This window comes from Tachysurus vachellii, chromosome 1 (genome assembly GCF_030014155.1).
Source record: "Tachysurus vachellii isolate PV-2020 chromosome 1, HZAU_Pvac_v1, whole genome shotgun sequence".
Lineage (NCBI taxonomy): Eukaryota > Metazoa > Chordata > Actinopteri > Siluriformes > Bagridae > Tachysurus > Tachysurus vachellii.
This window is the reverse complement of record NC_083460.1, coordinates 10,405,554-10,418,312: the sequence shown is the minus strand read 5'-3', so window position 1 is coordinate 10,418,312 and position 12,759 is coordinate 10,405,554. Positions and strand designations below refer to the sequence as shown.

Sequence of the window (12,759 nt, the reverse complement as noted above, 5' to 3'; positions counted from 1 at the left end):
CAGTATGTTATTTATTAGACAATTAAGCACCTTGGTTTGCTTAAGGGGTTTTTGGGTTAACTGGCAAGGCAGTGGAGCAATGTGAGAAACATCATACAGCAACATAGATGTATGTACAATTAAAAAACAAGGCTCATTGATTAGAATATACAAAAAGGTATTCCAAGCAATACAAGTACAACATTTGTTTTTAAAGCTGTTTTGAGGGATCTGTGTCTTACTGGACTCAGATGTCTGTGTCATGAAAAATTGCTAAAACTGCTAATGAACACAGAAAAAAGTTTAATGATTATATATTTTTTTTTGTTTGTTTCTCTCTTTCAAATTTTTTTTTCCTCAGTCATTACTACTTGCACTTGCTAAACAAGATAAAACAGCTTTTAGTTAATTTGTTTACTTTCCTATAAATTATGGTTTTGTAAGTGTATTGTAATATTGTGCAGTAGTGTAATATTATAGTACATAGCAAGTACTACACATTTATATTACATTTATGTCATTTAGCAGACAACCTTCTCACCCAGAGGGACGTACAATTTATACAACTGGGCAATTGAGGGTTAAGGGAGTTGCTCAAGGGCCCAGCAGTGGCAGCCTGGTGGACCTGGGATTTGATCTCATGACCTTCTGATCATTGCTCCAACACCTTAACCACTAGGCCACAAACATCCCTGATTAGTAAACTTGTAATATGAAAATATGTATTTTGAGATTCATTGCTGCAGAACAGTAATTACATATTTATGAAAGGCACCGATGTTTATCAACTGAATCTTTAGCATTCGAGCCTTGTCCTAATCACATGAGTTCTGAGGTTTTACAAATTCTTGTGCATTGGACCTGAACACTGAGTGTGTTGAGCGACCCGCTGTTTCTGATTGGCTGAGTGGTCGATCGTGGTAACGCCCCTCTCCCTAGTTTATTATAAGGAAGTGAGATCACATAATAAACATTCTCTTAAAGACGGCATAGGGCCTTAAAGTTTTTACTACTTTCTTGATTAATTGGGAAAGCTGTATCAAACCCGAATCAGAATCAGAACCACAAGGAATTTGGTTCCAGCTGTTGGTGACTCTCAAAAATAGAGCATAAATAATACTATACTGTATAATACTATATATAATGTAATAATATAACAGTTGTATGACGATGTGTTCGCTTGCTCTGCGTTGGCGTGTTTTTTTAACCCACGTGTGTAAGAGGAGCTGCTACGAGTTTAACACATCGAGCAGAACGCAATGGCTACAGACTCACAGGAATAAAACAACAAGCCCGAAAAACTTCACCGACTACAACAGTCTGATGCTTTTACCCAAACCGAACATCCCTTCATTCTTCAACTTCGCTAAAGATGTGCTTGACTTCTGGGAAGCAAAGGAAAAGGTACTACATTCTGTTAGTGAAGTTATTACTAGCTATAACTATTAATAGCCTACACATGTAACAGCAAACCAGTGGGCTATAATTCAATTTAATAAAGAAATATTATGTAATATTATTATAATAATTAATATATGGGCACGGTGGCTTAGTGGATAGCTCGTTCACCTCCAGGGTTGGGGGTTCGATTCCCGCCTCCACCTTGTGTGTGTGGAGTTTGCATGTTCTCCCCGTGTCTCGGGGGTTTCCTCCTGGTACTCCGGTTTCCTCCCCCGGGAAAAAAGACATGCATGGTAGGTTGATTGGCATCTCTGGAAAAAATTGTCATTAGTGTGTGATTGCGTGAGTGAATGAGTGTGTGTGTGTGTGCCCTGTGATGGGTTGGCACTCCGTCCAGGGTGTATCCTGCCTTGATGCCCAATGACGCCTGAGATAGGCACAGGCTCCCCGTGACCCGAGATAGTTCGGATAAGCGGTAGAAGATGAATGAATGAATGAATGAATGTTGTTGTTATGAAAAAATATGTAATAATATAATTCAATTTAATTCTAAAACCAGTGGGATATAATGCACTAAATATGAATTCTGAGTCTGTCAATATATCATTTCTGGCATTTAGCAGACACCCTTATACAAAGTGACTTACAGTTTATACAACTGAGCAGTTGTTAAGGGCCTTGCTCAGGGGCCCAGCGTGGTGGACCTGGGATTTAAACTCATGGCCTTCTGGTCAGAAGTCCAACAGCTTAACCACTAGGCTATGACCCTTTGATTTATAATATCAAGTTTTTTATTACTATATGTAATACTTTATAGTTTATCATTTGTAAGCATAGTCTACACAGTTTTGGACTAGTTTATGGTTCATATTATTATTTCACTTTTGATATTGTAAATATTTTAATGAAATATAATGTAGTGTTCAGCTGCCTGGAGCAAACTGTCAGGGTAGTCAGAAGGGTCATAATTTCATTTAATTTTTAGTGTATTTGAGAGCAGTCATGTGCCCCTTTTCACATTTAATATTATAATAATAATAATAATAATAATAATAATAATAATAATAATAATAATAATGTACAATGATACATTTCTTTTTGACTTGTGCAAGTTGCATATTATTTATACTTAATACACCCGGTGCATTGATCCAAGCTGAATAAAGTCTGTCTTTTTAGGCAGGTGGGAAGTCACCTTGGCCTGCGCTGTGGTGGGTCAATGATAGAAATAAAGAAGTCAGGTGGAGTTTTGAGGAGCTGGGCTTCTACTCTAGAAAACTAGCTAATGTTTTGATTGATGAATGCCGTTTGGTAAGAGGAGATCGAGTTCTTCTTATCCTGCCAAGAATCCCAGAGTGGTGGCTGGTCAATATTGCCTGCCTCAGAACAGGTAATCACACTCTTGCTCATGCCTGCATGAGGAATATCACAGTAGTCACAGACTACCACAGTAGTCATAATCATAACATACTGGATCTTCTATAACATACAGTAAAATTGTGCCAAATGTCAAAGCTATTCCAAAACAAATGAGCACTTTAACTGGAACCTGAACATGTTAGTAAATATAGTGAGTAATATAATGTGCAGTAATATAACAAGTGCAATTTACTAAGATTATTGTGATTGATAGTAAGAAAAAAGTAAATAAGTCATAAATAATACACTGTGGTGGTCAAAAACCACCAGACAAGTGGATGTTTGGTCTTGCTCAGTCTCATGTTGGTTGTCTAGAACAATTATGACCAGGAAAAAAAAAAGCTAACATAAAATAATAACCTATGGTCAGTAAGTTAACTAGTTATGTGCTTTAATACAAACTCTGGGTAATAGACAGATATTTGAATTAAGTGACTTGACATCTGTAGTCTATGATCTTCAATAGCACATGATATTGACATGCGAGTTTAGATAAATTTCAATTCAGTTAAAAAAAAATCTAGTGGATTTCATGAACAAATAGAACAAAAACAAGGACCTAAGCTGTATGGCACGTTTTTTTGGTCATATCTGACCTTAAATGAAAATAATGTTTTACCACTTCCACATTTTATGAGGATTAGTTTTAGACCTCAACTGTGGACTTTGACATCAACTTATCTAGGGAACAGGGCCATTTATTCTTATGCTGTTGAAAAGACATTTTGTGCTGGTCTGAGACACGTCTACCTGACAATCATCTACATGACAAAAGTGACAGATACCAAAACCAGTAAATGTGTCATTTTAGATGCCAGTAGTGTTGGAAGGCTTATCGGTAGGCTATAAATGTAAAACAGATTTCCAATTGAATAAAGATTGTTTATGTAGTGTCTACATGAGTGCCTTTCTGACCCCCTGCCACCCCGTGACTAACTTGCACAGGTATTCTCATCTGAATCTTACAACGAATTTTTCAGATCCATACACACTCACTATTCTCTGACAGGTATAGTTCTGATCCCTGGAACATCCCAGCTAACAGCCAGAGACATCCTGCATCGTTTGCAGGTCTCCCAAGCAAAGTGTCTGATCACAGATGAGAGTATGGCACCACTGATAGAGGCTGTGACTCCACAGTGTCCCACATTGACCTCTAAGCTCCTGCTTTCCAACAAGGAGCGACCAGGCTGGGGAAACCTTACAGCAGTAATGGGGTGAGAGTGTAGATTATTTTTCCTCCTTTACATTCCTGTTACTCATGTCAGGTGTGCTTTGCGTCATGCCTAAGCACACCCTTTACTCTTATGCATGTGTGTTGCATTATTACAGATGTTACTAATGAAAGAACATCTCCATTCCTTCATATTTGTGAATTACAACACAATACTTCATTCATATAATTCATATTCAAATAATAACATATATAATGAATACCAATATATGAGAATGAAGGCTAAAACATCCTCTCTTAGGACATTTAAAGTCACACCATCTTTATGACCTGCAGGAGTGCTTCTGCTGAACATGTGTGTGTGGACACACGTAGTGACGAGCCTATGACCATCTTCTTCACAAGTGGAACCACTGGGGCTCCCAAAATGACAGTTCACAGCCACTGTAGCTATGGCTTAGGGCTCACCGTCAATGGCAGGTGTGTGAGTGTGTTTGTGAGATAAAACTGCAGAAGGTTGCATTAAAGAAAAACACAGAATAAATCAGCTTCCGTTCATTATGGACTGTGACCAGATTTTAAGCGATTTTAAACTGAGAAAAAACTAAAATATCAAGGATCAAAATGAGCATTTATTGTTATCAGTAATATGAATCCTATTTCTATAACTTTATATGTGTGTGTATATTTTTTGTTTTGTTTTGATGCAGGTACTGGTTAGATCTTACTGATGACGATGTGTTTTGGAACACCTCAGATACAGGTTGGGCTAAATCTGCATGGAGTAGTGTATTTGGCCCCTGGACCCAAGGAGCATGTGTGTTCACACACCATATGCCACGCTTTGACACTAACACTGTCCTCAAGGTGTGTTTATAATAAATCCGAATGATAGTTTTAAGCAGCACACCTGCATTTATGATTGATGCTTATTTTATGATTATGGAACCAACGCCTTCTCCTTCTCCTCCTGTTTTAGACATTGTTTGTTAGTGTTTTGTGTGTGTGATATTATGAAACTGTAATACTTCTAGATTATCATACTGTAATAATGTCAAACCAAAACAACCCAGTGTTAGTTTAAATACCAAAACATACACACCAATATTTTAGTGTATGTTTTAGTATTGTAATAAATTCTAGTTAATCTGAAACCATTTTCACTTTGTCTTTTAGACTCTCTGCAGATATCCCATCAGCACTTTCTGTACTGCACCAACAGCTTATCGGATGTTAGTACAGGAGGATCCATCCAGGTGATACATCAACAAATTTTACCTCAGCTTTGCATTCATAAATTGTATCCACCAATAACAACACTTTATTGTACAATCGCAGTAGGTTTTCTCTCTGTATGAATGTAATTTTGTTGGCCAAACACTGGGGTGGCCATTTGTGCAGACCACACTGACACCATCACACTCCAGGATGATAACAGCAGTGTACATAGTGCCTAGATTGTGTGTGACTTACTGGAACACTGGGACAGTTTTACTAGTCTACTTTAATGGGACAAAATGCTTGGCAGGATTGTACAGCACAGTAGGCGAATAGGATTGCTGCTGTTTCGTGTTTTCTTTTTGTTTTGTTTTTTTTTTTTTTATTATGGAGGAAACAGCATAATTGGTTTATTGTATTATTTCAGTTCTGTTTTTATTAACAGTAAGATGCTATTAACAGTAAGATGCAACTAGTCCAGTTCAGTGAGCGTGTATACTGTACATAAGGCAAGGATTTTACATCTGCCTCCAGAGGACCATATACATATATATATATGTTTAAACAAGTATCAGCACAATGAACATGCTAAAAAAAATGCAAATTAGAGAAGTCACAGCAAATGGGTTGTATCCAAACCATCCTTTAAATCATTTCGTTTCAAGCTAGCGTAGCTTTATTGGCATAAAAAAAAAAATGTTTTGGCTGAATTAACTCTAATTACTATATCTACATAAACTAAACTGTCCATCTGTGTAGAAGTGACAAGAATCAGACTATACTGATTGGCCTAGAATAGAGTGCTGTGTGTGTGACAGGTTCCAGTTTCAGGCTTTAGAGCACTGCCTGTGTGCAGGAGAGCCCATTAACCCTGAGGTGATGAGAAAATGGAGAGAGCTCACAAGCCTTGATATCTACGAGGGATATGGACAGACTGAGACTGTGAGTGAATGAGGGAAAGGTTTTATTATTGCTTTTTTAATGAAACTTGGTATTGAATTTCATTTCAATAACAATATCAGCAGCGGGTTCACAATTGATAAGGAAATTGTATAAGTAATTGAATACTATTCAACTTAATTCAATTCAATTCAATTTATTTGTATAGCGTTTTTAACAATTCCCATTGTCTCAAAGCAGCTTTACAGAAGTATGGAAACAGAAGAGAGAGAAATAAATATATAATAAATATATATATATATAATAATAAGAAAAAATAAGGATAAAAATAAACAAACTTCAGAACTCTCCTGATGCCAAAGGCTAAACCAATAAAACACAGGCCAAATGCAACATACACCTGAACAAACCAAAGCACCTATTTCTCATAAGCATATTATCTTCTATTTAGTCTACAAGCTGAAATCTTTAAGACAATTTCTTTTTTTCCTTTGATTGTATTTGCTAACCTAATGTTGGATGATTTGGCTGGGTCAGTGTTGATTTCAGTCAAAACACAAATTTGATTTTATTTGCCTTCAGATAACAAGATGTGCCTGTGCCAATGTAAATGTTATATAATGTTCTGTAAACAGTCATTAAAGTAGCAGCAGGAGAATATTATTCATTATCTTTATAAAACCGAATTAAAACAGAGCTGGACCTAATTCTATAAGATGACATTTGCAGGAACAGAGTTGGGTATATTACGGTGGCTGGGAAGTGAAAAACAAATTAACAAATCCGAAAACACATTAACAAATCTGAAAACAAATTAACAAATCCGAAAACAAATTAACAAATCCGAAAACACATTAACAAATCCCAAAACACATTAACAAATCCCAAAACAAATTAACAAATCCCAAAACACATTAACAAATCCCAAAACAAATTAACAAATCCCAAAACACATTAACAAATCCCAAAACACATTAACAAATCCCAAAACAAATTAACAAATCCCAAAACACATTAACAAATCCCAAAACAAATTAACAAATCCCAAAACACATTAACAAATCCTAAAACACATTAACAAATCCCAAAACAAATTAACAAATCCCAAAACACATTAACAAATCCCAAAACAAATTAACAAATCCCAAAACACATTAACAAATCCCAAAACACATTAACAAATCCCAAAACACATTAACAAGTCAGACAACCCGGAAGCGGTTGGTATAGTTTGTGAATGGAAACTTACCATCATCGGACGAGACACCTTTCATTCACCTGTATATCTTTAATGACAGGTGTCTTGTCCAATGATCTGTAAGTTTCCATTCACAATCTATACCTACCGCTTCCGGGTTGTCTAAATCGGTGCATGAAACACATTAACAAATCAGAAAACACATTAACAAATCAGAAAACACAATGACATTTCAGACAACCCGGAAGCGGTTGGTATAGTTTGTGATTGGACAAGACACCTGTTGGAATGGATGGATGGAATGGATTACTGTGGATTAATTCTGTTATTTTCTTATATTTAAACGGAGAACTTTACACATTATACATAAGATTCCATACCTGTATATCTTGAGTGATAGGTGTCTTGTCCAATGATCGGTAAGTTTCCATTCAAAAACGATACACTACCGTTTCCAGGTTGTGTGACTTGTCGTTGTGTTTTCGGATTTGTTAATGTGTTTTCGGATTTGTTAATTTGTTTTCGGATTTGTTCATTTGTTTTGCACTTCTCGGCCACCGTAGTATATTGTATCTGTAAACCGTAATCTGAGATTGTCTTTTTGGTCATTTATCAGGTTTTGATTGCTGGCACATTTAAAGGTATGGAAATTAGACCTGGTTCATTTGGCAAAGCATCACCAGCTTATGATGTTCAGGTAATTATAATCTCTGTAGACGCAGATTTAATAATTTTTATTCTGATATTGTGTTTTATTGTGTCTGGTTTGTGAAATGAATGTAAATGAATGAATTAAACGAATTAGCACTTGTATTTCATTTATAACTCACTTTGTTCTGATATATGTGGTGGTCATAGGTCATAAATGAAAAAGGAAATATTGTTGATCGGGGAAGAGAAGGAAATCTGGCTATCAGAGTGAAACCAGATAGACCATTCGCTCTCTTCACTGAATACTTGGTATGTACTTTCTGTTCTAGTTTGACAGGGGAAACAATCCTTTTTGTCTAGCTTTGTGTTCTGTTGACAGCCATATATAAAATGATAAAATCATTATTCATTACATATTGGGACACATCTGCAATCTGAATAAATAATCAGATATTCCAGATACTTCAATAAAATGATGATTAAACTGTCATAAATTCAGTCTTTAACCGTAGATACACTGGGTGCAGAATGTGTCTAGACCCCTTTAGTTGTTACATACTTTATTGAGTTATACATTTAATTTAAAATATGTTCTTTGAATGTCCATTAAAGGGGGGCACGGTGGCTTAGTGGTTAGCACGTTCGCCTCACACCTCCAGGGTCGGGGTTCGATTCCCGCCTCCACCTTGTGTGTGTGGAGTTTGCATGTTCTCCCCGTGCCTCGCGGGTTTCCTCCGGGTACTCCGGTTTCCTCCCCCGGTCCAAAGACATGCATGGTAGGTTGATTGGCATCTCTGGAAAATTGTCCCTAGTGTGTGATTGCGTGCGTGAATGAGTGTGTGTGTGTGCCCTGCGATGGGTTGGCACTCCGTCCAGGGTGTATCCTGCCTTGATGCCCGATGACGCCTGAGATAGGCACAGGCTCCCTGTGACCCGAGGTAGTTCGGATAAGCGGTAGAAGATGAATGAATGAATGAATGAATGAATGTCCTTTAATGTACACAAAATAACAAATGACAAAGAATAAATAAATAAATAACATTTATCATGTAATAGAAATACGAAGACTAATCAGAATTAAAGGAAGGAAGATTGCAGCCAAATACAGTGATGTTCTTAAAGAAAACCTTTACTTGATAGTATAAAATCCATAAAACATGACAACGAAGCAACTCATACAGCCATGAATAAGTATCTTCAGAGACAAGTCTCTTAATGGCCCAAGAAAAACCTAGACTTGAGTAGCCCTAGTCAAAACCCTGTAATACATCTGTGGAAAGACCTACAGATGGCTGTTCTAAGATAGCCCTAAAACAGTCTGATTGAATATGAGAAAATCTACAAGGATGAATGGGAGAAACTGTCGAAATCTGGGTGTGCAAAGCTTGTATTGATTTACTCAAAAAATAACAAGCTGTCAAAAGTGATTGCACAAAAAAATGATAAAAGGGTCTGAATACTTAGATAAATTGGAGATTCTAGTGTTTGATTTTTTGATTAAAATTAATTTGCAGAAAATTGGTACATTTAGTCAGTTTAAATACCTTTTATAACAAAATCAATTTGTTCAAAAAACAAAAGGGGTGTAAATACATATAAACTCACTGTATCTATTTGCAACAGAAGCAGATATGTTGCCTATAGTGCGTTTGTGTTTCTCAAACTTCTGCATTTATACTCGACAAACTAAGTGACAAAATGGGACCACTTTGTCTAAGCCCAAGAACCGGTTAAAGCAGCTTATGGACCAGTTTTTGAGTGCTTTCTGTTGCAGTTTTCTTCATACTGTCTGTAGGGAGAGCCGGAGAAAACAGCAGAGTGTTTCTGTGGAGATTTCTACCTCACAGGTGATAGAGGGATTATGGACGACGACGGATATCTGTGGTTTGTTGGCAGAGGTGATGATGTCATACTGTCTGCAGGGTAAGAGTGGCGTCATAAAAGAAAAGTTTCCCCGGTGTCATGATTCCATTATTTTTTTCTCTCAGATTTTCATTATCATTAAATATAACATACCAATGGCATAAAATGAAATATATTAAACTTAGTATTGATTGACCTTCTGAAATGACATAAGAAAAAAAAGCTTAAACTGCCTTGAAAAGATTGTCCCCTGCTGTAGAATTCATTATTATTATAGGTACTAATAAATAAACTGCACCTTTTAATCAAAGGTGTTATAGATAATAATAGTCTAAATATTGTTCAGGTACTGTGTGGAGAATTAGTAATATTTTATTACATATTTAAAAACATTTATTTTAAGCATGTGTCAGATCTTATGATAATATTTAATTAAATGTAATTGAATATTTTTAACATTGTTTAAAATTATTTAACATAATTTTACAGCATTGTCTTGTATAAAAACAACAGGAAACAGTTATTTTCATTATAGGTTATTATACATTATAAATCTCTTAACTTCTTAAGATGTTATTATTCAATTATTCAAATTAGAGTCTACTCTATAGTCTACAGTGAAATTAACAGGAAAGGGGTGTAATTTGGACATATATGTCTAAAAATGAAGGGGTTAAAGTAGGATTATGACAGTGACATGTCAATGTACCTTTCTTCCATTCTCTTTTTGATTCACCTTTAATTCTCTTTTGGCTTTCTCAGATATCGTATTGGCCCATTTGAGGTAGAGAATGCTTTAATCGAACATGAGGCTGTGGCTGAGTCAGCTGTTGTCAGCAGTCCTGATACAGTCAGAGGAGAGGTAACATACTGAAAACAGCCTGCTTCCATCACTTATTTTGTATGGATCTGTTATTTTGTATGGATTCTTTACATCACAGGCTTACAATGTGAGAGAAAACAGCAGTGTGTATAGCTTAAGGAAGAAAACCGTGCATGAAATCATCTACAGTTTATATGAAGGTGTTTGAACTGCAAGGTTATGTTTTTTGCATCGGTATCTTTTACCAGTGGCAATATGAAAACCTGAATGTTATAGATTTGTAGCTTTTTTATTGCCCTCTTTCGCTCCTTTTCTCTCTTTCTCTTATTTAGGTAGTGAAGGCATTTGTTGTGCTAACTTCAGAATATAAATACAGAGACCAAAATGAACTAATCAGACAATTGCAGACACATGTGAAAAAGGTCACAGCTCCATATAAATACCCCCGCAAGGTAAACACACACATGCACACACACACAGAGCAAAAATACATCAATAAATACATAAAAAATAAAGAATGGTAATGGATAGCTAACTGTATGTTCAACAACATACAACTTTTTTTACCAGGATATAACTGATAACTGATTTAAGTGAAGAAAAAAAAATAAATTTGGTGAATGGTTTAAATTTATTTTTTTTTTGCTGACAAAGCTGGTGTTAAGAGTGTCTGCAAATTAAACGTCTTTGAGCATGGAAGTTGCATTCTGCTGGGATATACTGTGCTTTGTTGAAAAAAAATACTTATTAGAGAGTACTCTAGTTAAACATAATTTATGAGCGATGTGACTACCACAAGAGTTCTAAGAGCAAGAAAAGTGAACATCACTCCCAGCCTATAGTCCTTACACTGGTTTCCAGTATGTCTAGAGCCATGACCAAATCAAGGAGAAGCTGCAGTATTATTATGCTACATAGATGGAGCAAACCTCCAAAAAGACCCAAGCTCAATCCCAATTGAACCATTTTAAAGATTAAGTCAAGTTTAATTAGAAAAAAAGAAGACATTTATTGTCTTTTTTACTTTGTACTGCACCATATTAATTTGGCATTAAAGCTTATTTTAATTAAAATGGATATTTATCTTACTATTTATGTATTTTATTTAACTTTTGTTTAATTCTATTATACTTTGACTTAGGAGTCCTTAATTTTTCTGAAATGTGGTGTATGTATCGTGTACTATATCGAGTCCTATCTCTTGTACTGTATGTTTTTGTGTATAGTCCTGTCTTCTGTTATTATCTCATGCAGCTGCATGTGATCCTTAGTCCTGGGCAAATGTCCGACGAATATGTATATGTATGTTACATTATATTTCATCTGTCTTGAAATACTATACCTTGTAAAGCGTCCTTGAGCTTGGGAAAGGCGCTATATAAATTTAAACATATTATTATTATTATTATTATTATTTGACTTGCCAGTAGTTGCTTTGAAATCTTTTGCCCTGTTATTGCAGAATGCAGAACAGAATACATTACTAATAATAATAATACAATAATTGTGATTGTCTTGCCACCTTGTATTATTATTATAAACTTCATTGTGACCCTTGCAGTATATAACCCCCAGGCCACTGTTCTACTCAAGGAAATGCATTTTTACCTGTGCAAAAAAGAACATTTTTGTACATTTTTCTAATTGAAATGTATGTTTCATGATAGATAGAGTTTGTGGACCAGCTTCCCAAGACAGTGAGTGGGAAGATCCGGAGGGTGGAACTTAGGAAGAAGGAATGGAGTCTGCCCTAACTATCATAGCTGCTATTCTTAAGCACTATTTACACTTCAAATTCAAAACATTTAATCCACAGAACTAAGACCAGTGAAGACTCACAATCATTTTTAAACACACTGTGACACACACCGTCCTTTACTAAAATGCCCTAATGAACATAAATATGTTTTAATTTCAGTTCAGGTGATGAAGTGATCTGCAAATTAAGAACAAGTTTTATTTGGGAATCAACCTTGTATCTTGATTTTCTTTGTTCAAAAGTTATTTTAAACAGGACAAACTATAAAATTAGTCAGTTATGAATATTTTAATTCATGGAATATTTTGTACTTGTAAACTGCAATAAAGAAATATTTCATCATTGTCACATTCATCTACAGTGTATTTGTGATA

The 12,759-nt window shown here is 35.5% G+C and overlaps 1 protein-coding gene across 1 annotated transcript; it reads left to right on the top strand.

Annotated features, from left to right (window-relative positions):
- Nucleotides 1-948: 948 nt before the first annotated feature.
- acsm3 (acyl-CoA synthetase medium chain family member 3) lies at nt 949-12,733 on the top strand. The gene is made up of 13 exons (XM_060871827.1): nt 949-1,383; nt 2,560-2,770; nt 3,809-4,016; nt 4,310-4,453; nt 4,684-4,840; nt 5,150-5,229; nt 6,010-6,133; nt 7,906-7,986; nt 8,148-8,249; nt 9,736-9,863; nt 10,566-10,665; nt 10,959-11,078; nt 12,294-12,733. The coding sequence occupies exons 1-13, from the start codon at nt 1,144-1,146 to the stop codon at nt 12,378-12,380; spliced, it is 1,782 nt and encodes a 593-aa protein (XP_060727810.1). The 5' UTR covers nt 949-1,143; the 3' UTR covers nt 12,381-12,733.
- Nucleotides 12,734-12,759: the final 26 nt, after the last annotated feature.

Excerpts from the sequence above, each read along its gene's own strand:
- acsm3 (XM_060871827.1), top strand. The coding sequence starts at position 1,144 with ATGACGATGTGTTCGCTTGCTCTGCGTTGGCGTGTTTTTTTAACCCAC. Across the intron at positions 4,017-4,309 it reads AACCTTACAGCAGTAATGGG|GAGTGCTTCTGCTGAACATG; the intron begins GTGAGAGTGTAG and ends TATGACCTGCAG. Across the intron at positions 10,666-10,958 it reads CTGATACAGTCAGAGGAGAG|GTAGTGAAGGCATTTGTTGT; the intron begins GTAACATACTGA and ends TCTCTTATTTAG.